The following is a 21361-nucleotide window of genomic DNA, read 5'->3' on the forward strand; positions in this document are numbered from 1 at the left end:
AGAGATGCTTCATGCAAAAGGTCTCTTATAAGATATCATTACAAAGCTTATAATCTACTGAGTGTAATCATCCTAATTATATAAATGTACCACTCCTGTATCTGAAACTAGAAATATGAAATATAACTCTGAGGGGCTAGTGTAGTTATGTAAAGTGTGGGCCATTAATGGTGGTTTGGAATCTTGATGGCTCGCATTAACTAGGACGATTGTCTGCAAATGGCTGTGTTTTACCGGTAAGTCTTCCTGTATACGTGTGCTGGCAAGTGGGTAATGAAGTCTTACAGTGACATGTGATCATGTCACCTGAACTGGAATCCATCTTTAACCTGGTGTCTTTCCATCGAGAAGGAGGAGGTGGGATCTCAGAGAGAGACAAAAGGATTCCCACCTCATGCAAAAGATATATGAAGGGGTGGAAGAGAACAAAGGAAGAGAAGAGCCATCATGAAGAATCCCCTAGCTACCACCTGAGCTGGAACAAGAGCTGTACCAGGGAAAAGAATTGTGCCCAGGTCTGGAAGGTGTCCAGTCTGAGGAAAAAAACTTACTGAAGCCTCTCTGAGGAAAAACTTTTTCACTAGGAGGGTGGTGAAGCACTGGAATGGGTTACCTAGGAAGGTGGTGGAATCTTCTTCCTTAGAGGTTTTTAAGGTCAGGCTTGACAAAGCCCTTGCTGGGATGATTTAGTTGGGAATTGGTCCTGCTTTGAGCAGGGGATTGGACTAGATGACCTCCTGAGGTCCCTTCCAACCCTGATATTCTATGATTCTGAGGGCGAGATTATCTGTATTCAGTTTGATTAGATATAGATTTGCGCATTTTATTTTATTTTGCTTGGTGACTTACTTTGTTCTGTCTGTTATTACTTGGAACCACTTAAATCCTACTTTCTGTATTTAATAAAATCGCTTTTTACTTATTAACTCAGAGTATGTATTAATACCTGGGAAAGCAAACAACTGTGCATATCTCTCTATCAGTGTTATAGAGGGTGAACAATTTATGAGTTTACCCTGCATAGTTTTATACAGGGTAAAATGGATTTATTTGGGTTTAGACCCCATTGGGAGTTAAAGACAAGCACACTTCTGTGAGCTGTTTTCAGGTAAACCTGCAGCTTTGGGGCAAGTAATTCAGACCCTGGGTCTTTGTTGGAGCAGACGGGAGTGTCTGGCTCAGCAAGACAGCGTGCTGGAGTCCTGAGCTGGCAGGGAAAACAGGAGCAGAGGGTAGTCTTGGCACATCAGTTGGCAGCTCCCAGGGGGGTTTCTGTGATCCAACCCATCACAATTATGTCCATAGCATCATGCTGAATGGAGAGAACAAAGCCATTATCCCTGCCCCGAGAAGCTTGTTATATAAAGCAATCAACTCTCAAGGTGCCGAATGCACTGCCCCCAGTTCAGCAAAGATCTTGTGCTTTGCTGAGTTGCGGTAGTGCACTCACCACCTTGTGGGAGCCATTCCCTAGGGTTCTCCTCCAGCAAACTTTGTATTACAGGCTGTAGTCCCTTCTACCAAGAGTTGCTTTCAGTGTGACTCCTGGTAGAAAGAACTGTGTGCAGGATCTCTACAGGATCATGCCTCTAAGTTAGATTCAACGTGACGCAAAGAAAGACAAAAGCAGGCGGGCGGGGAAATTCAGACAAAATAAAGAGATGTCTGGTTTCACATGTGCTGGCTCCTTTATTGTATTTTTACACTTAGATTTAGTAGGGTGAGGAATTGAGTCATAAACCCTTTAAGTAATTTATATTTCTTTGAAAAACAACATAGTAATCTCTGGTCTAGCAACAGCAGCCTTCAGCCAGATATAGCTTTAAAAAAAACAGAATTGAATTGTGGGCCAAGTCTTAATAGGCTCATTATCACCACTCATGCAGCAAAAGAGCCAGACATGGACTAGCTGAGCATTCCCATGGGGAAGGGGAACTGTGAGCTGGTATACAGTTCCATGCATACTCTAACTTGCTCCCTTTAGAAACTGTATGTTTACACTGCAGTGAGAGACTCACAGCTGGCCAGTGCCAGCTGGCTCAGGCTAAAGGACTGTTTAATTGTGGTGTAGACAGCTGGCTCAAGCCGGATCCTCAGTTCTAGAACCCTGTGAGGTGGGATGGTCCTAGAGATTGGGCTGCAGCCCAAGCTGGAACATGTATATTGCAATTAAACAGCTCCTGAGCCCCATGAGCCTGAGTCAGCTGGCATGGACCAGCCATGGGTGTCTAATTGCAGTTTGGATATCTGAGCACCCTAAGAGGTGCTCTAACTTATGCCAGGGCACCCTGGCCCTCAGAATCAGGGAGTTATATCCCTCTTCTGTGTCAACTGGACCTCAGAAACAGGAGACAATCTGCCCCACAGTTTTTACACCTAATTTCAGTTGCCTAGTTAAAATCAGTAGGAGTTCCCTCAAATGACAAGTCATTTGGGAAAAACTTCCTTCTAGAGGTCTTTTGCCTTCTTGAAAAAGGAAGAGTGGGGAGCAGCTACTGTTGCTAGCTGCCCTGCAATAATTCCCATATTTCGGTAACTGGTGAATAAAATAGCATGTGGAAATCAGATGTTAAGCTGCTTTCACTTGAAATGGTGCCTGCTGCTCCTGCTCAGAGCAGTTTGTAAAGGTTACTTTAGAGAGAGGAGGTTACATTAATCTTTTATCTGCATTGGGAACAACATAGTTCCCAAATACGTAGGAGAATTACAGGGGCACTTGCTAGGATTTTTCCTGGCAATGGCACGTTTGTGTGCGTAAATGAAGAGGGAAATGATTAATCAACACTAATTGCCAAGGTTAAATTATTAACCATCACTGTTCAGAGGAAACAAGCTATGAAAATGCCTTGACTACATTTTGCAAGCTCTTTTACAGCAGCCAGACTAGACCAATATCTGAGCAGTGCTATCTGGCTCTCCGTCATTACTACAGTTCCCTGAAAATATCAATGGAAAACAGAAAATCATTGTTTTTAAAATATTTCATGATTCTTTGTTTTTATTTACTGATCAGCTCTACTCACTTTACCATGAATGTACTGTACATAAAAAGTTTGAGCATCTAGAAGCAACCTCAACACACACGAAAGTTGAAGGTGCTCAACACCTTATAGGTCTGGGTCCTTTAATACTATTATTTTCTATTTTCCACTGACATTTTTGGCCAACTGCAGTAGTGACAGGGAGCCAAATAACACGGTTCAGGCACGAGTCTGCTCTGGCTCCTGTGAAAAACCTTGCAGGATATAGTCAAGGTGTTTTCATAACTTGTTTCCTCAGAGTAGGGATGGCTACAGGGTGAATAGGAAATTAATACAAGTATCTGATGGGTCAGATCATACTGGACAAATGGATCCCTTGGATGTAGTACCATTATCATTTTTCTATAGTCACCATTTTAAATTTTTGCATTCAACATTGTAGATTTTACATCCACTTCTTAGGATTTCTTCTTTCCAGGCTGCTGTCAGGAAAGATACTCAATTCTGTGGTTTAAGGGCTCAATCCAGCAAGGTACTAAGTGCTCTGGCCTTGATCTAGCAAAGCATTTAAGCACGTGTTTAATTTTAAGCAAGCGGGTATTTCCATTGACTTCCATGGAGCTACTATTTATATTTAAAACTAAACACATCCTTAAATGCTCGGTTGGATCCAGACCAGAGTGCTTAGCACCTTGAAGGATCAAACTCTAAATGCTGGATTTATCAATCTGAGGCCCAATTTCCAAAGAGCCTAAATGTATATGCAACAGCAACGTTTGCATATGCAAACGAGTAATGTGTAAACTCAGATAACTAGCTTCCCATCTATCAGATTTATAGTCAGAAATTTCCTGAGCGGTCTGTGCAGCAAGAGACAGATCCTGCTCCATTGATGTCAACAGCAAAACCTGCACTAACTTCAGTGGTGCTGGATCAGCAGTTAAGTAACTTTTAACTATGTATTTCTTAAATAAGTTGTCCTTTTTGGTTTTCTTGTTTGCATTGTGCTTGGGAGTATGTATATCATTATAGCACTGTATGTAACTATCCAAGCAATCAATATAGAGTATTGAATATAGAAACTGAAGAGCTTTTCAAAGGCACAGTGGGGAGCCTGAGCCCCAAGACCATGACTTCCTGGCAGAACAAGTTTCAGCTTTGTTGTAGTCATGCTTTGTTTGCCTGGCCTGCTCAAGACCCGAATGCTTGTGGGAGGAACTCTCTATTTGAATTGGCTTCTTAAACACCTTCATACTGTCTCACGTCTGGTACTCCTTGATGAAACATGTTGGAGGCTTAAAGCAAGTGTGAAAAATCGGGACAAGGGGTGGGGATAATAGGAGCCTATATAAGAAAAAGACCCAAAAATCGGGACTGTCCCTATAAGATCGGAACAACTGGTCACCATACATGTCACAACTTTGGGGGTGGATGTAGTCTTTGCAGCAGCAGCTGGGTAAATCTGTTCAGCTGTTTGCACAGGCATGGCAAGTAGGGTGGAGTATGTATTTCCCACAACTGTGGAATCCATGTGTGCTTGGAATGAAAGGGTCACAGGCTGAGACTTCCTGGAGTCTGTTCCAGCAGTGGCTCTAACTCTCTTCGGTGGGAGTGAAGTGTGGCTTGGTGAAAGCCACATCTAGGGCTGGGTGGGCCTGATGGTATCTCTAGCCAGATACCCATTTTGACTTTGGGGTCTATCAATCAGGACAAAGGAATGGTTCATGCTCAGGTTGATTAGCTGCAACCACATTTTGCTGCAAGCCTATGTTCAAAGCCCTCCTTCATTTGCTTACATTCACATATGTTTGTTTAAAAAAAGTTGTGACCATTATGCCATAAATCAGGGGTAGGCAAACTTTTTGGCCTGAGGGCCACATCTGGGAATGGAAATTTTATGGCAGGCCTGAGTGCTCACGAAATTGGGGGTTGGGGTGTGGGAAGGGGTGAGGGCTCCACCTAGGGGTGTGGGCTCTAGGGTGGGGCTGGGGATGAGAGGTTGGGGGTGCAGGAGGGTGCTACAGGCTGGGACCAAGGGATTTGGAGGGAAGGAGGGGGATCAGGGGTGGGCAGGGGGTTGGGGTGCAGGAGGAGGTCTGGGGTGCAGGCTCCAGGTGGCACTTACCTCAAGCAGCTCCCAGAAGCAGCGGCATGTCCCCCCTCTGGCTCCTATGTGGTGGTGCGACCAGGCAGCTCTGCGCGCTGCCCCGTCCACAATCGCCACCCCTGCAGCTCCCATTGGTGGCACTTGGGGTGGGGGCAGTGTGTGGAGCCCCCTGGCTGCCCCTACACATAGGATCCGGAGAGAGGACATGCTGCTGCTTCTAGGAGCCGTGCAGAATGGGGCACGCCCTGGACTCCGCTCCCCATCGGGAGCTCGAGGGCTGGATTAAAATGTCTGGAGGGCTAGATGCGGCCCCTGGGCTGGAGTTTGCCCACCCCTGCCATAAATGATCTTTAACTTGTAAAGTGTCTTTGTGGGGACCCCCTAAGCAATTTACTTCCTCGATTTAAATGAATTTTAAAACTATGTGTAATTCAGCAACTGTACGATTTGAGTATTTGCTGTTGGTGATATGTGACTGGTCATTTTTAATTGTTTCTCCCCTGACTGACTGAAATTCTTACCAGAAGGAAAAGAAATGATGGCTATCCCCCTGTTGCTTCAAATTCACTAGACTCTTGGGACTCTCAAACCTTTGCATGATTACTCAGCAGCAGTTCAAATATGGGATACTATGGCCCCTGCCAGCAGCAGCAGCAAACTAAAATTGAGCTATATATGCATATTCAAATCTGTTTTTTCATTATCTAACTCAACCTCATACGCAACAAGATTATCTTTATATGCTAGTAGGTACAGCCTACAAGTAAACATGGGCTAAGTAGCTGGCTTAAAATTACTTCATTAATATTACTATCGTAATACAGAGTAAAATTCTGGCCATCAGCTTAATTAAAAAACAAACAAACAAAAAAAGCTTTTCCCTTTTCTTAGCTCTCATCACAATGACTGAATATTCTGTGGGGAGGGGTAATATTCCACTGCCATGACAAAGCACAAAAATTACATAATAATTACACAATCATTATGTCAACTGTAATAAAATGTTTTTAAAGTCTTCTCTTAAAATAAATGTTTTCCTAGTGTAATGCACTTGAGCATCCAGGAGAGACAAATGGCTAGATGTAGGGACCCTGTTCCTGCTTGCTTTACTCACATGATTAACATTCCGCCCCCCTCCCCATTCAAGTCAACCAGATCATGTAAGATGTTGAGTACTGTCATGTATGATTTCAGGGTAACTCATAGGAGACTTGCAGCATTCTGCTTCATAGAATGCCAGAGGCTTCATTTTCAGAGTTACTGAGACCCTCCCATTGACTTCCATTCTAACAGTGGGTGGTCAGGCCCTGTAGGAGTCCAAGAAGGATTCAGCCAACTATGTGTGGGGTTTTGTTTGTTTGTTTGTTTGTTTGAATAAATAGCTAACAAGAAAGAAAGTGCTTGTGACCTAAGTAGAAAATTTCTACCTTGAAATATTCTTGTCATGTAAACTGTGGGGGAATCCATCTTGGCAACACTTCTTTATTTTGGTCTATGATTTATCATCATTATGGCACTTTTGCATATTCAGGAATGCATTTACTTGCTGGCTGAAGTCTGAGTTGAAATCTCAGCAGTAATTAAATTTGCCTGAAGCACAGTCATAAGGATATAAGTTTATTACACAGCTTACTTCCTACTTACATCCGAAGAAGTGGGTATTCACCCACGAAAGCTCATGCTGCAAAACGTCTGTTAGTCTATAAGGTGCCACAGGATTCTTTGCTGCTATTATATTGTAAATGCCATAATGAAACACAAGCCCTATCATGTTGATTTTTAAAATGTGCTTGTGAACTTAGAAGACCTTTGATCCTGGGATCATGAATCCCTTTACTGATTCCATGTTTACCCTTCAATAAAGACAATTCTAATTTTTTTTCTTTAAACAAGGCTGTCATACAGATGTGAATGTTATGGAACAACAAAAAGTTTTGGGGGTGAGGAAGTGGTTTGTCTGCTCCCAGCAGCAGCAATACAATATAGAGGGATAAAGTAAATGGGCTTGGAGAAAAGAAGAGTGGAGGGGAAGGACAGTAATTTTCTTTGTTTTTTTGGTACTCAGATGTCTGCATCCCTTTGAGTTTCACTAAGAGTTTTGAAATCAGATTAACCCAAACACCTACGTTGAAATCCTGGCCTCCTACAAGTAAAACAGCTCCAAGTACTGATCTTTGAAGGGCTTTCATTTCAAACCATATATTGTTTACTTAAGCCCAGCTGTGGCCAATCCTGAGCCAAACTTCAATAAACGTGGGCTAAATTTAGTAAGAGATACAGAATCCAACAGAGTTACATTCTACAGACTTACATCAGTTTAAATGTTTACAGTACTGGGGTTGGCAACCATAAGTATCATAGGCACTTACATGGTCCCGTTACTGTAGTATCTGTGCACCTCACAAACTGTTAAGGGTGCTGCAAGAATACACACGTGATGGGGAAGTGCTATTATCCCCATGTTACAGATGGGGAGCTGAGGAACAGAGACTGAGTGACTGTGACACTGTATCTCAGGGGAACACCCTGCATCCCCATGTTCATCCTTATAATATGATTGTGTGGTATCCAATGCAAAGTTTGTCATGTCGGGTGTCTTTGGAAGGCTCATGATGCACTGAGCATAATTGTTCTAGTAATGTTATAGGTTGTAATTTCATGTATATAGTTATGAGGCTGAAAATGTATCCTCATGGCTTAAAACAAGCCCAGGCAAAAACTCTCCAGGAGCAGAGGCCCAGGCAAAATTCTCTAAGAGCAGAGGCACAGTTCACACCTCCTCAGGGCATGTATGGGACAAACCCAGCCCAGCCTCACAGGAACAAAGGACACTGGCCTAGGCAGCAACAAAGGATCAGCTGGATTCTCGAGTGAGTCACCCCCCCTTCCCTTGGTCAGTCAGGGACTACGAAGAGGTAATGCTCACCTGACCCTGAAGGGGGGGGGCAAAGTCAAGAGGGAAGAAAGAACACGATAAAAGAGATGTTTGCCATGCTGTCTCTCTCTTTCACCTCCATCTACAGACACCACCACCAAGCAACTGAAATGCTGATCAAAGGGGAGAGCTTGGTGAAGGGCAACCAGCCAGCCCAGTGGTCCCCAACCTTTTCCGGGTGGCGGGCACTGGACGATGAGCCATGGAGGACCATGGCCAGTGGACAAGCATTTGCCAAAATGCCGCCGAGAAGCAGCAATGTCAAGAGGTGTCGCCGCCGAAATGGTTTTCAGCAGCATTTCAGCAATGATGTCTCTTGGTGACGCCACTTTTCTGCAGCATTTTGGCGGATGCTTTTCCGCCAGCCAGTATGTGGGCGCATAGATGCCCCGGCAGGCGCCATGGCGCCCGTGGGCACCGTGTTGGGGACCACGGAGCCAGCCTGTGGTAAGAAGCATCTAAGTTTGTAAGGGCATCGAAAATGTTAAGGTCAGCTTAGAATGCGTTTTGCTTTTATTTCATTGATCAAATCTGACTTCTTGTACTTTGACTTATAAGCACTTAACATCTACCTTTGTAGTTAATATATTTGTTTGTTCTACCTGAAGTAGTGTGTTTGGTTTGAAGCGTGTCAGAGACTCCCCTTGGGATAACAAGCTTGGTGCATATTAATTTCTTTGTTAAACTGATGAACTCATATAAGCTTGCAGCATTCAGCGGGCATAACTGGACACTGCAAGACAGAGGTTGTTTCTGGGACCAGAGATATTGGCTAGTGTCATTCGGTTGCTCAATCCAAGCAGCTTACATGCCAGAGGCTGTGTGTGAACAGCCCAGGAGTGGGGGTTAAGCTGGCTCCCAGCATCAAGGATTGGAGTGACCTAGCAGATCATTGGTGCAGATAACACCAGGGGAATGTCACAGTGATTTAGGGCTTTTTCTTCACTACGGGCTAAATTGGTGCTGCTGTGATGTCGAGTTAGCGGGTCTGGTGCAGGCATGATAAGCCGATGGGAGAGTGTCTCTCACCAACATAGCACGTAGACCCCGCTGTAAATTGATCTAAGCTACATCGACTTCAGTTAAGTAATTTATGTAACTTAACTATCCTAACTTAGATTGACTTACCTCATTTGTGTAGACAAGGCCATACAGGAAGTCTGTGGAAGACCAAGGAATTGAACCTGGGTCTTCTGAGTCTCTGGAACATCCCTAACCACTGGATCATCCTTCCTCTCTCTGACACTCCCACTACTAATTGTTAGCCTGCAAATAAACAGTAGCTAAAATGTGTAAATGTGTCTCAGAACAAGAATTAATAGAAGAGCTTCACTTACTTACTATTCTTTCCTCTGTGTCAGTTTTGATCTAATGCCCCAGCATGGTATTATGAGACACTGCTGTCAGAGGTAGTGTCTTCTTGATGAGCTGGTCAGCAGAGATGAGTGATCAGCTGTGGGGTAATAAGCCTAGTGTCCTGCCTACGACCCAACACTAATATTGTAATTACATCTGGCTACCTAAAGTCCTCCTGTGATTTCAATGGATATTCTGTCTGAAAATCCTGTTTTACTGTGCATTGCTGAACAGCTGCTGCATTCTACTCTAGAACTGGATGAAATGATGCTTGTCTACAACTTTTACATTAGGGCCTGAACCATCTCCTGCTGCTGCGCTTGATTTGTTAATAGTAGTGCCTAGAGGTCCCAACTAGGCCAGAACCCCTTTGCACTGGGTGCTGTGTGAACATATAATAAAACTCAGTCCCTGCCTTTGCAATTTTGAAGGAAAAAAGGCCCCGATTCAGGTATGTACTTAAGCATGTGCTTAAGTCTGTGCTATTTAGCACACCACTTAAGCACGTGTGCTTAACTTTAAACATATGCTTAAGCTCCAGTGACTTCAGTGCAGCCTTCAGTTTTCCTGAACTGGACTGAGATAAGTAACTCAAGTCAGTAGGACTACTCCCAGGAGTAGTTTCATGAATTCTAAGGCTGGAATGTGTTAGGGGAGACATTGGCAGCACAGCAAAACGCCCAGGCCACTGCCAGTAACTGGAATACCAATTGTCAAACTTATTGCCAAAAGCAGCTATGCTATGGGGGAAGGGATAGCTCAGTGGTTTGAGCATTGGCCTGTTAAACCCAGGGTTGTAAATTCAATCCTTGAAGGGGCCATTTAGGGAACTGGGGTAAAAAACTGTCTGGGGATTGGCCCTGCTTTGAGCAGGGGGTTGGACAAGATGACCTCCTGAGGTCCCTTCCAACCCTGATATTCTATACACTACTAGACTTTTTCAGCAGGCTTAGCATAACTAGGGCAGGCCAGGAGGGGAAGAGGGTGTCCACCAGAAGTGACCATGACCCTGCTGCTTTCCTTGTCAAAGCTTTCTGTGAAGCTGCTGAAGGCTGTGTCTTTTAAAACAAAACAAAAAACAAACACACACACACAAAAACCCCCAAACCAGGAAGTCTAGCTATATCTTTGGACTGTTGTATGGAAATACAGCTGCAGGACTAATGGTTTAAAAGTGCTTGCTCAATGGTTTTTCTTTGGTTGATATGTTGATGTAATTGTAGCAGTTACTAACATAAAAGGGGTCTGAGTAATTTGGATTTGACCTTCTTGACATCTCTTGGAATCCCCAGTGACAGGTGGATAGCTGGCCATTTGAACCTTGTCATTTGACTCCTCCAGATCCTGGGTAACTAGTGGTTGGGAGCAGGGGCGGCTCTAGAAATCAGGCTGCCCCAAGCAGCGCGGTGCGCTGCGCCGCCCTTCCCCGGTCCTGCGGCGGGTCCCCTCTTCCCGCGGCTCCGGTTAAGCTCCCGCAGGCATGACTGCGGCAGGTCCACCGGAGCCCGGGACGAGCGGACCTGCCGCAGGCATGACTGCGGCGGGTGCCGTGGTCCCGCGGCTCCGGTGGACCTGCCGCAGTCATGCCTGCGGGAGGTCCAGCCGAGCCGCGGGACGAGCGCCCCCTCCGCAGTCATGCCTGCGGCAGGTCCACTCGTCCCGGGGCTCCGGTGGACCTCCCGCAGGCATGACTGCGGCAGGTCCGCCGGCCCAGCCTCCCGCCCTCCCCGGCGGCAGGGGACGCCCCCTACATTTTGCCGCCCTAGGCACCAGCTTGTTTTGCTGGTGCCTAGAGCCGCCCCTGGTTGGGAGTGCTCTAACTTTTTGCATGTGTGTGTGTGTGCTTGAGAGCTAATAAAATAGTAAGTTTGGATGAAAGCACTTTAGATTTGTGCCAATCTTTAATCAGATGGATGCGCTGTGTCCCCCTTTGATTTCTTCCTAAAACTGCCTCACAAAGAGTACAGTTACCCCGAGGTTAGGGTTGAGAGAACCCTGGTAACAAAGGGACCATTGTGATCATATAGTCCGACCTTCTGTATAACAGACAACACTGAACTTCCTTTGAATTAATTCCTCTTTGAACTAGAACATACCTTTTGGAAAAAACATCTACATTTGTTTAAAAATTTTCCAGTGAAGGAGAATCCACCACTTCCTTTGGCAAATTGTTCCAGTGACTAATTACCCTCAGTTTAAAAAAATTATGCCTTATTTCCAGTCTGAATTTGTCTAACTTCACCATCCATACACTGGATCTCATTATACCTTTTTCTGCTAGACTAAAGAGCCCATTATCAAATATTTGTTCTCCATGTAGGTAGTTAGACTGTGATCAAGTCACTCCTTAAACTTCTCTAAGTGAAACAAATTGAGCTTCTTGAGTCTACTATAAAGCATATTTTCCAACCCTTTAATCATTCTCATGGCTCTTCTTCCTATTTATCAACATCCTTCTTGAAGTAAGGTTTTCTCAAGAGCTTGCTGGATCAGGCACTCTGGTGTGTGAGTGCTTTTGTTTTAAAGTGGTTTTCAGTTTATAAATGTACAGTAATTACAACAAATCTTTCCCCTCTCCCACTATTAACAGATAACAAGAAGACAACAGAATGGAGAATAAAGAGAAAAGCAATGGTGAGATTAAAGAAAAACAAGCAGTGAAAAAGAAAGTGGTGAGTTTGGGGTTTTTTCCCTTCCACATCTGCCTCCTAAATCTTTTATCAAGACTGGGCCAAGGGACTTATTGGCTGCCGCTTCCAGCAGCTCCCATTGGCCTGGAGCAGCAATCCGCGGCCAGTGGGAGCCGCGATAGGCCAGACCTGTGGGCAGGGCAGGTAAACAAACTGGCCCGGCCCGCCAGGGGCTTTCCCTACACAAGCGGCGACCCCAGTTTGAGAAACACTGATCAAGACAGGTTTCAGAGTAGCAGCCGTGTTAGTCTGTATCCACAAAAAGAACAGGAGTACTTGTGGCACAAATTACAAATTTATTTCAGCATGAGCTTTCGTGAGCTACAGCTCACTTCTTCGGATGCATAGAATGGAACACAGACATGAGATATTTATACATACAGAGAACATGAAAAGGTGGAAGTATGCATACCAACAGGAAGAGTCTAATCAATTGAGATGAGCTATCATCAGGAGCTCATGCTGAAATAAATTTGTTAGTCTCTAAGGTGCCACAAGTACTCCTGTTCTTTTTACTGATCAAGACATTCACTTTGGGAGTAAAGATACAGAAGATAATTGACAACAAGCAGACTACTATCACTAATGCTCAGATCTGTAAAGGTATTTTGGCATTGCAGCACTCAGAGTTGCAACATTTAATAATTTAGGCACCTAAATCTCATGTTTAGAAAGGGATTTAGGCACTTAGCAGCCAAGATCCCATTGACTGTCTTAAGAGCCTAAATCCCTTTCTGATCATGAGATTTAGACTCCTAAATACCCTTACAAATCTGGGTCTAATTGCTTTACGATTTCTTTAAGGTGGAAGCAGAGTCTTGTGGTTCAGGCACCGTCGTGGGATTTATGGGATTGGGGTTCAGTTTCTGGGATATCTTTCACCCTTTGTTGGTCTTATCTATTCAGACTGTAAGCTTTCTGGAATGGGGACTGTCTCTTACTGTGTATCTGCACACAGTGTCTAGAACACTGAGGACCTGAACTCTGAGTTGCTGCCATTATTCAGATTTTGGAATAACCCAAATGCTGCTTGGGGCAAACTAAATGTTTCAGGAGGTTTGAAGGAGAGGTGCTGATAGGACCCTTCCTGTGGAAACCCCTCAGTTTTGCTCCTCCCCTTGCTGTGCCATAGCCTGTTTGTTAACCTTCTAGAAATGTTGCATAACCCTTTTCTCACAGCAAGAAGAGAGCAAGCTAAGTTGTCCGTGAGTAAGAAAGCTGGGGAGTTGTGTAAGGGAATGATTTGATGGCCATACATGAAGATGCATGGCAGTGTATTTTGTTTGGTTGCTGGTCTTCTATGAATGATAAGAGGCCAAAAGCATTTAGTGTGTCCAGGCAAGGTTTGTACAAAAAATCATACACACTGTCACAGGTGCAGTTGCCCTGAAACTACTTTTTCCCCCTTTGTGGTCCACCAAGGGCACCCACTTAAAGGTTTCCAGTTCCCAGCCATAACCTGTCCTGCATGGAGACCCATGTCACACTGCTTAAACAGGACAGCGTCTGTGCTTTGCTTTCTCTCCAAAGGCTATGACCAGTGTATTGCCCGTAGTTATAAGTTACCACACAGCTCCTTCTAAGCAAGTGTAATGCCGACAGACCCCGGTCATCAGCAGGCGAAATCGAACCTGGAACCTCTGGAGCTTAGCTTCTACTGCATGAGCTAAAAGCCAACTGCCTTGTAACTAAGGCTGTAGAGCAGACTCATTTGCTCTCCCTCTAAGTGGTCTTGGTGTCACTAGATGGGACAGAACACCACACCCAGAAGGTGTGTGGGTTACACAAGCACTTCTATTCTTAAAGTAAAAGTGCTACATAGAAAACTTTCTAGAACAATCAGAATTCCTATATGCATGCTAAAAAGCTTACCACAGGTCATCCCCCAACTGTAACCAAGGGATCTAGATTTTTTTAGTCCTTAAAAACCCACTGCTGGGTTTTCTCTTTGGTTAGAAGTTCATATCCATCTTAGATCCAGAACCAGAACAAAAGAGGGAACATCAGTTGTTTCTTTACAGTTCGGGTCTTTGATCTTGGCCTTCTGTTACAGGGAATCAGTGGACAATAACCCTCTCCTCAGAGAGTAGCTTCAAAAGGTTGCATTTTTTTTCATAACTGGAATGGAGTAATTTGCATTAACCTCTACCTAGGGATTCCCCAGGAAATTCATGTAACACTTATTGTCTCCGAAGTCCCTACTTGTCTGGAACACTTTCAATATAGTCTTTTTGAACTCACATCAGTTGTGAGACCTGGATCTCCCCACCCCCGCCCAGAGAGGTAACATACAATCCTGGCTCATGATAATATATAAACTTTATACAATAAGGTCTTTCAGGGATATTGCAGGAAATTCCCCTGTCTCACACACATTCCAAAGTTGAGGGGAGTGAGTCTGGCTGGGAGGAGGAAGCAGTGTTGAAATGAGAAATACATATAGGGGGTGCGTGGGTGGGTGTCAGATTGCACCAGCACTGCTTCTTTTGCGAGTAAGAATATAACATTTGTGAATAAAATGAACCAGAAAAGCATATCAGCGTGTTTGCTTACTTCTTTGTATCCTAAAAAGGAATTCTCCTACTCCAGAGGCCAGATTCTCCACTGATTTGAATCTTGCATCATCGCTAACCCCCTGTGATGGGCCAGGTGCCCCAGCGCCCCCTCGTGGCAGGGGCGGGTTGGGGCCTAGCGCTGCACCACTCGCTTGTCCTTCGGTCTGCCCCTGGTGGCCGGCGTATTACGGCCTAGCGGCCAGAGTCTATGGACACCCCCTCCGGGGTGGAGTAGCTCGGCCTAGCGGCCGGCAGGGCCGGCTCTACAGTTTTTGCCGCCCCAAGCAGCGCGCCGAATTGCCGCCTTGGGCCCTGGCGGGGGGGGGGGGGTGCGGCAGTCCCTGTGCCCTTAGGGCGGCAGGCGCGTTTCCGCAGCAGCGGAAATTCGGCGCCAGCTTCTACGTTTAGCTGAAGCCGCCGGGGACATCTAAACATAGAAGCTGCCGCCGAATTGGCGCTGCCGCGGAAACGCGCCTGCCGCCCTAAGGGCACACGGACCGCCCCCCCGCCCCTGCCCGCGGCGGCAATTCGGCGCGCTACTTGGGGGCAAAACAAGGGGGACTGCCGCCCCTTGCAGAATGCCGCCCCAAGCACCAGCTTGGAATGCTGGTGCCTGGAGCCGGCCCTGGCGGCCCGAGTCCGTAACCGCCCCCCTCTCGGGGCGGGGTAGTGCGGCCTAGCGGCCGGAGTCCACAAGCGCCCCCTTCGGGGCGAAGTAGCACGGCCTAGCGGCCGGAGTTCATACACACCCCTTCGGGGTGAGGTAGCGCGGCCTAGCGGCCGGAGTCCATAAGCGCCCCCTTCGGGGCGGGGTAGCGCGGCCTGGTGGCCGGAGTCCGTAAACACCCCTTCGGGGTGGGGTAGCGCGGCCTGGCGGCCGGAGTCCATAAACCCCCACTTCGGGGTGGGGTAGCGCGGCCTGGCGGCCGGAGTCCATAAACCCCCCCTTCGGGGCGGGGTAGCGCGGCCTAGCGGCCGGAGTCCACAAGCGCCCCCTTCGGGGCGGGGTAGCGCGGCCTAGCGGCCGGAGTCCACAAACCCCCCCTTCGGGGTGGGGTAGCACGGCCTAGCGGCCTGAGTCCCTACACACCCCCTTCGGGGTTGGGTAGCGCGGCCTAGCGGCCTGAGTCCATAAATACCCCCTTCGGGGTGGGGTATTACGGGGTGGGGTAGGGGGACTCGGGCCCTCCCTCTCCACCGAGCCCCGACCCAGGGCCCTGTTTGTGGCAAGTTCTCCTTGCCTCCCGCTCGGCGGGGATCCGTCCGCAACACGCCGAGCGGTACTGCAGCTTTAAGGCTGTCAGTCTCTACAATGCCCCTGGGTCACTTCCTACCCTGCCTGGCCGGACGTCTGCGTTGTGGGAGCGGCTCCCCCGTAGGTCCGTCACTGCCGGCGTCCTTCCCCGGGGGCTCCGGGTCGGCCCCGGCTCGGCTGGCGCCCCGGTCCGAGCCCCTGGGCTCTCCCTCTGCAGGGGCTGACGGTCTGCGTCCTTCTCCCCCGGTGGCCACCCCAGACTGAGCAGACCTGCAGGCTTTTATACTGGTCTGCCAGTTGGAGCATGCCCAGCAGAACTTCCTGGGCATGGCTTCCTCTGCTAGTAAAGAAGGGTTAACCCCTGCTGTACCAGTGCGGGGCTGCCCTGCCCCGTCACACCCCCGTACAAAGCAAATGTAAAATGTTATAATGACATTTGCTCTCAGATATCAATGAATACACAAAGTACATGTCAATGGAAAAATCAAATCCCACAAGTCACTTCTTGGATTGTTCTGAAACCAGGACACATCAAAAGTTACCACATTATAGCTCCTTTCACATTCACAATACTTTACCACAAGAAGCTGGGCATTTTTGTTAGTTATGAAATGAAAGACTGCAGATGTATAGTTTGTCAGAAGTGGAAACAGTACAGATTTATGGCAGTAATAAGTGCACATGGTTGGGAACAGTTCCAAAACATACTTTTCATTATTGCCAAGGGAACATTATTGTTGACTAGGTGACTTACATAAAATTCTTCCAAATTCATAATTCACTGGTTTAGGGTGCACACATTAAAAAAGCAGTAGTTCTAACTTGAGTTTTTTCCCACTCATGTGTCTAACTACTATCTGTTATATAATACTAACGTAGGTGTGTCACATCTGTTTGCCAGAAGGCTTGTGAAAACATTTAATTGCAGCACAGCTAAGATCTCAAAATTCTTGGTACAGCTGAAGCTTGTTCCATGTCACTTTTTCGGTGACCTGCCAACTGGAAATGTAGTGCACTGGATGAAATCCTGTGGGCCTTAGTTGGGCAGAACTCCCACTGCATTCTAACAGGCACCTGTCCCAAGTAAGAAGGGTGTATGGACAGCAGGATTGCACCCACAGTGACTGTACTTCACACAATCTGGTGCACCAGCACAATAGTATCAGATTATATAATTTCAAAGCAGTTAATTGCCACTTTAGATGGGCTGGAGTGTTTGAATTTTAACTAAAGCAGGGCCGCCCAGAGGGGGGGACAAGAGGGGCAATTTGCCCCAGGCCCCGAGCCCCACGGGGGCCCCCACCAGAGTTTTTTGGGGCCCCTGGAGCGGGGTCCCTCACTCGCTCCGGGGTGCCCGGCAAACTCTTGTGCGGCCGGGCGCAGGAGCTTCTGGCGCTCCCGGTCTTCGCCGGCGGCGGGTCCTTCCGCTCCGGGGTGGAAGGACCCCCCGCTGGCGAATTACCGCCGAAGACAGAGCGGGACCCGCCGCCGAAGTTCAGCCCGGTCTTCGGCGGTAATTCGGCGTCGGGGCGCCCTTCCGTTCCTAGACCCGCCGCCGAAGTGCCCCGAAGACCCGCGGTGGGGCCCCCCTCCGCCGAATTACCGCCGAAGACCGGGATGCGCTTCGGCGGCGGGTCCCGCTTCGGTGGTAATTCGGTGGTGGTGGGGCCCCCGCCGCGGGTCTTCGGGGCACTTCGGCGGCGGGTCGAGGAATGGAAGGGCCCCCCTGCCGCCGAAGACCCCGGGCCCCCGGAATCCTCTGGGCGGCCCTGAACTAAAGCACTTGTAAACTTCTAACAAAGCTGATTGTTCAATAAGGATAGTTTCTTCACATGTGTATAGTCTTGTAATCTGCAAATCCCTGCTAGAGGGACATACTGACTTGATATTTAAGAACTAAAAAAGACAGACATGCAATTTCATGGTTATACCAGCATGTTTAAAATGATCACTGAGCCAAAAGCACATGCAGTCAATCGACATGCACATGCAATCACGGTAGTTGTGTACCACAGAAATGTAGGACTCAAGAAGTCATCGAGTCCATCCCCCCCATGCCGAGGCAGGATTAAGTGTACCTGGACCATCACTGAGTAGGCTCACCAGATGTCTCGATTTTATACGGACAATCCAATGTTTGGGTCTTTTTCTTATATAGGCTCCTATTACACCCTCCACCCCTTGTCCCAATTTTTCACAGTTGCTGTCTGGTCACCTTATCCCTGACAGATGTTTGTCTAACCTTAAAAACGTTCAGTGATAGTGATACCTCAATCTCCCTAGGTAACCAATTCCAGTACTTAACTATTTTCATAGTTAGAAAGCTTTCCCTGTATCTAGTTTAAATCTGTCAACAGTTTAATAATTTTGTTGTATAAACAAGGTCCACTATGTTCCTATCTCAAAGTGTGATGCCAGTAAAAAATACAACAGCTAAAATATATCCTTAAAGGTCCACAGAGTAACTGCACCAAGTTTCTACTTTACTGAAGGAGAAACACCTGCGGCTACAATATCACCCTACAAATCTGACCTCTGTAATTCCTCAGTAAGACCTCCGACAATTACAGACCACCATGCAAGTGCCAAACATCAAGGTTTATATGTCTCTCAGAGGTGAAATTGCTTGTAATGTTCAACAAGGCAGCAATTCAGTACCTCACCTTATGTAATTACTGCAGTGACTCTGGGGACAATAGAAATGAGGCAACTGCAGAGTGTAGTCACATAATGCAGGTCAAATAGAATCAGAGAACTGGAAGGGGCCTCCAGAAGCCATCTAGTCCAGTCCCCTGCACTCAAGGCAGAACAGCTGATTATGTTTTGGCATGTGAGAACACTGTTCCTTTTCTGTATGGATAACAAAGGACAACTGCAGGAACTGCCATTCTCACTCAGAACAACCTGTACAGCTCAGTGGGCAAGTTAAGCACTGCTTCTGCAGCCTACCCCAATCAGACTGTTTTATGCAATGCAGAGCCGGACAATGCCGAAAACTGAACGAGCTGATTTCACTGAGGTATTGTATTTCCCCTTGAACTGCTCCTGGATCCTCACTGGCGCTGGAAGACACCAGCGTGTCCCCGACTCAAATGCACCTTCACGGGGAACTTTATCTATATTGGTCACCTGTAGTTGGAGAGAAAAAAAAAAGGCATGAAGATCAGCGTGAGCGTCACGCCCCCAGTTAGCAGGTCCCCAACATCCGCTCCTGCAGCTGTTCCCCTGGCGCAGGGAATCCCCGCGCCCGTGACACAACCCTGACACAACGGCAACGCAACTCACACCCACCTCTGCAGCACAGTTCGCAGGGACGCGGTGCTGGTGGAGCCCCGCAAACGTGCGCTGGGGTTGCAGCGAACTGAACTCACCCCGGCTCCCGCAGGGGGCTCCTCCCCGCCGCCTAACGTGCACACCGCCGCCGGATTGCAGCATGCCAGGCCCCCGGGCTCCCCGCGTTTCCTCTCCCCGCGAGACGCTGGCCCCGGGCAGCCACACCCAAGATGTCTGCAGGGCTGCTCCGGCACGCCGTGTGCACGGTCTGGCCGGCTCGCCTCACAGGCAGCTGGGCTAGGGCGGCGCCACGGGACCAAACCTCACCCGAAAACGGCCAGTTGAACGTCCCAGAGGCAAAGTACCAAGCCCCAGCCGTAGAGAGAAAAACGCAAGTAGCACCACGTGGCTGCTAACGATCATTTCGGCCGGGGTTGGAAAATGAAACCAGAGCGAGTCCGGCTCGCCTCTGGGAGTTGCGTTTGCACTGTTACACAACGCGCTCCGTTTCTCAATGTGGAGCAACCCGGTGGAAAGCGCGCAGAGCTCGGTGCGGGGTTTGCACATCTCCCCTGGGGCCAGGGGCTTTCCCCACCGGCGCGCCGTGCCCCTGGGGCGCACGGACTGGCCAGCCTCCTGACAGACAACTGGGCCAAGGTGGCCCCACGGGACCCAAGCTCACCCTGAAATGGCCAATGTAGAGCCCCTGATACAAAGGACCAGTCGGAGAGAGAAAACCGTAAGTAGCACCACGTGGCTGCTAAACGGTAATTTTTGCTGGGCTGGGAGCATGAAACGAGACAATGATCCTGCCTCATCCAGAGGAGCTTTTCCTTGCATTTCAATTTTGTGGCTCAACTAAGTAATTTAGTGGAAAGAGCAGAAATGGGGTAGGATTTTCATGGACTTTCTCTGCCAACCCCGTGCAAATTGTACTATGACCAGAGGGCAACTGGAACAAAGTCTCTTGTGTATTAAAGAAAGACAAAAAATAAAGAGAGAGGGACAAAAAGGGATTTTTTTTCCCTTCCAGCTTAGTGGAACAAGTGAGTAGGGATGCACGGTACCTAGCACAGGTAACTACATCTCCACTCTCCGTGAGAGTGGAGCAAAAAACCCACCTTAGTCCTTTCTCTCTTAGGAAAGTTGTGGTGCTGTTGTTTTAGTAGAGAGAGGCTGTCTGGTACACAGCTGTGAGACCACTGAGCTAAAAATACTACCATTAGGAGAGTACCACACAGAGTAGAACCCAGAGTTACCCTGGGAGAAGGGAGTGAACTGCTGTCACCATTACTGTAGATAAGAGCAGGAGAATGACCTTTACAGGTGCAAGACAAAGGCCTGGACTACAGTGAGGGGATCAATCTAAGGCAGTGGTCCCCAACCTTTTTGGCAGGCGGGTGCCAGCTGAAGGACCACTGCGGCGGTGGAGCACCCACCGAAATGCTGCTGAATTTTAGCGGCATTTCGGCGGCGACGCCTCTCGATGATGTCGCTTGCCGTCAACAAGCGACGTCACTGAAAGGCGTCCCCGCCGAAATTCGGGAGCGATGCCTCTCGATGACATCACTTGTCGGTGACAAGCGTCGTCATCGAGAGGTGACCCCGCCAAAATGCCACTGCGGCATTTCGGTGGGTGCTCTCCCGGGGGCCAGGACGCGGACGCATTAAGATGCCCCCGCAATGGCACCCGCAATGGCACCGCGTTGGGTACCCCGATCTAAGGCTTTGGCTACACTGGCGCTTTACAGCGCTGCAACTTTCTCGCTCAGGGGTGTGAAAAAACACCCTCCTGAGCGCAGCAAGTTACAGCGCTGTAAAGCGCCAGTGTAAACCGTGCCCCAGCGCTAGGAGCGCGGCTCCCAGCGCTGTAAGCTAATCCCCTCGGGGAGGTGAAGTACCTGCAGTGCTGGGAGAGCTCTCTCCCAGCGCTGGCGCCGCGACCACACTCGCACTTCCCGCAGGAGCGCTTTGGAGTTTCGAGTGTAGCCAAGACTCTTGATACGCAATTTCAGCTAGGAGAATAGTGTAGCTGAAGTCCATGTATCTTAGATTGACTTACTTCGCATCCGTGTGGCGCGGGATTGACGGCTGCCGCTCCCCCGTCGACTCCGCTTCGGCCTCTCGCCCTGCAACTTTGGAATAGCTCAGCACTTCTTTAAAATTGGGCCCCTTTCAGGTGTCTCAAGTTGGGCACTCAAAATTCTAG

At 48.1% G+C, this 21361-nt stretch overlaps 1 protein-coding gene across 3 annotated transcripts in view; it reads left to right on the plus strand.

Moving 5' to 3' along the window:
* Positions 1-21361, plus strand: part of SLC2A9 (solute carrier family 2 member 9) — a 239006-nt gene that overhangs the window by 54162 nt on the left and 163483 nt on the right. For 2 of the 3 annotated variants that reach the window (XM_045019456.1, XM_045019457.1), the window contains exon 1: positions 19524-19891. In XM_045019456.1, the coding sequence (XP_044875391.1) occupies positions 19841-19891 (51 nt within the window). In that variant the 5' untranslated portion in view covers positions 19524-19840. Of the gene's footprint in view, positions 1-11969; positions 12052-19523; positions 19892-21361 lie in introns of those variants that run through there. The other variant, XM_045019458.1, reaches the window with a different exon arrangement.

This window comes from Mauremys mutica, chromosome 5, assembly GCF_020497125.1.
Source record: "Mauremys mutica isolate MM-2020 ecotype Southern chromosome 5, ASM2049712v1, whole genome shotgun sequence".
In the NCBI taxonomy this organism is placed as follows: Eukaryota; Metazoa; Chordata; order Testudines; family Geoemydidae; genus Mauremys; species Mauremys mutica.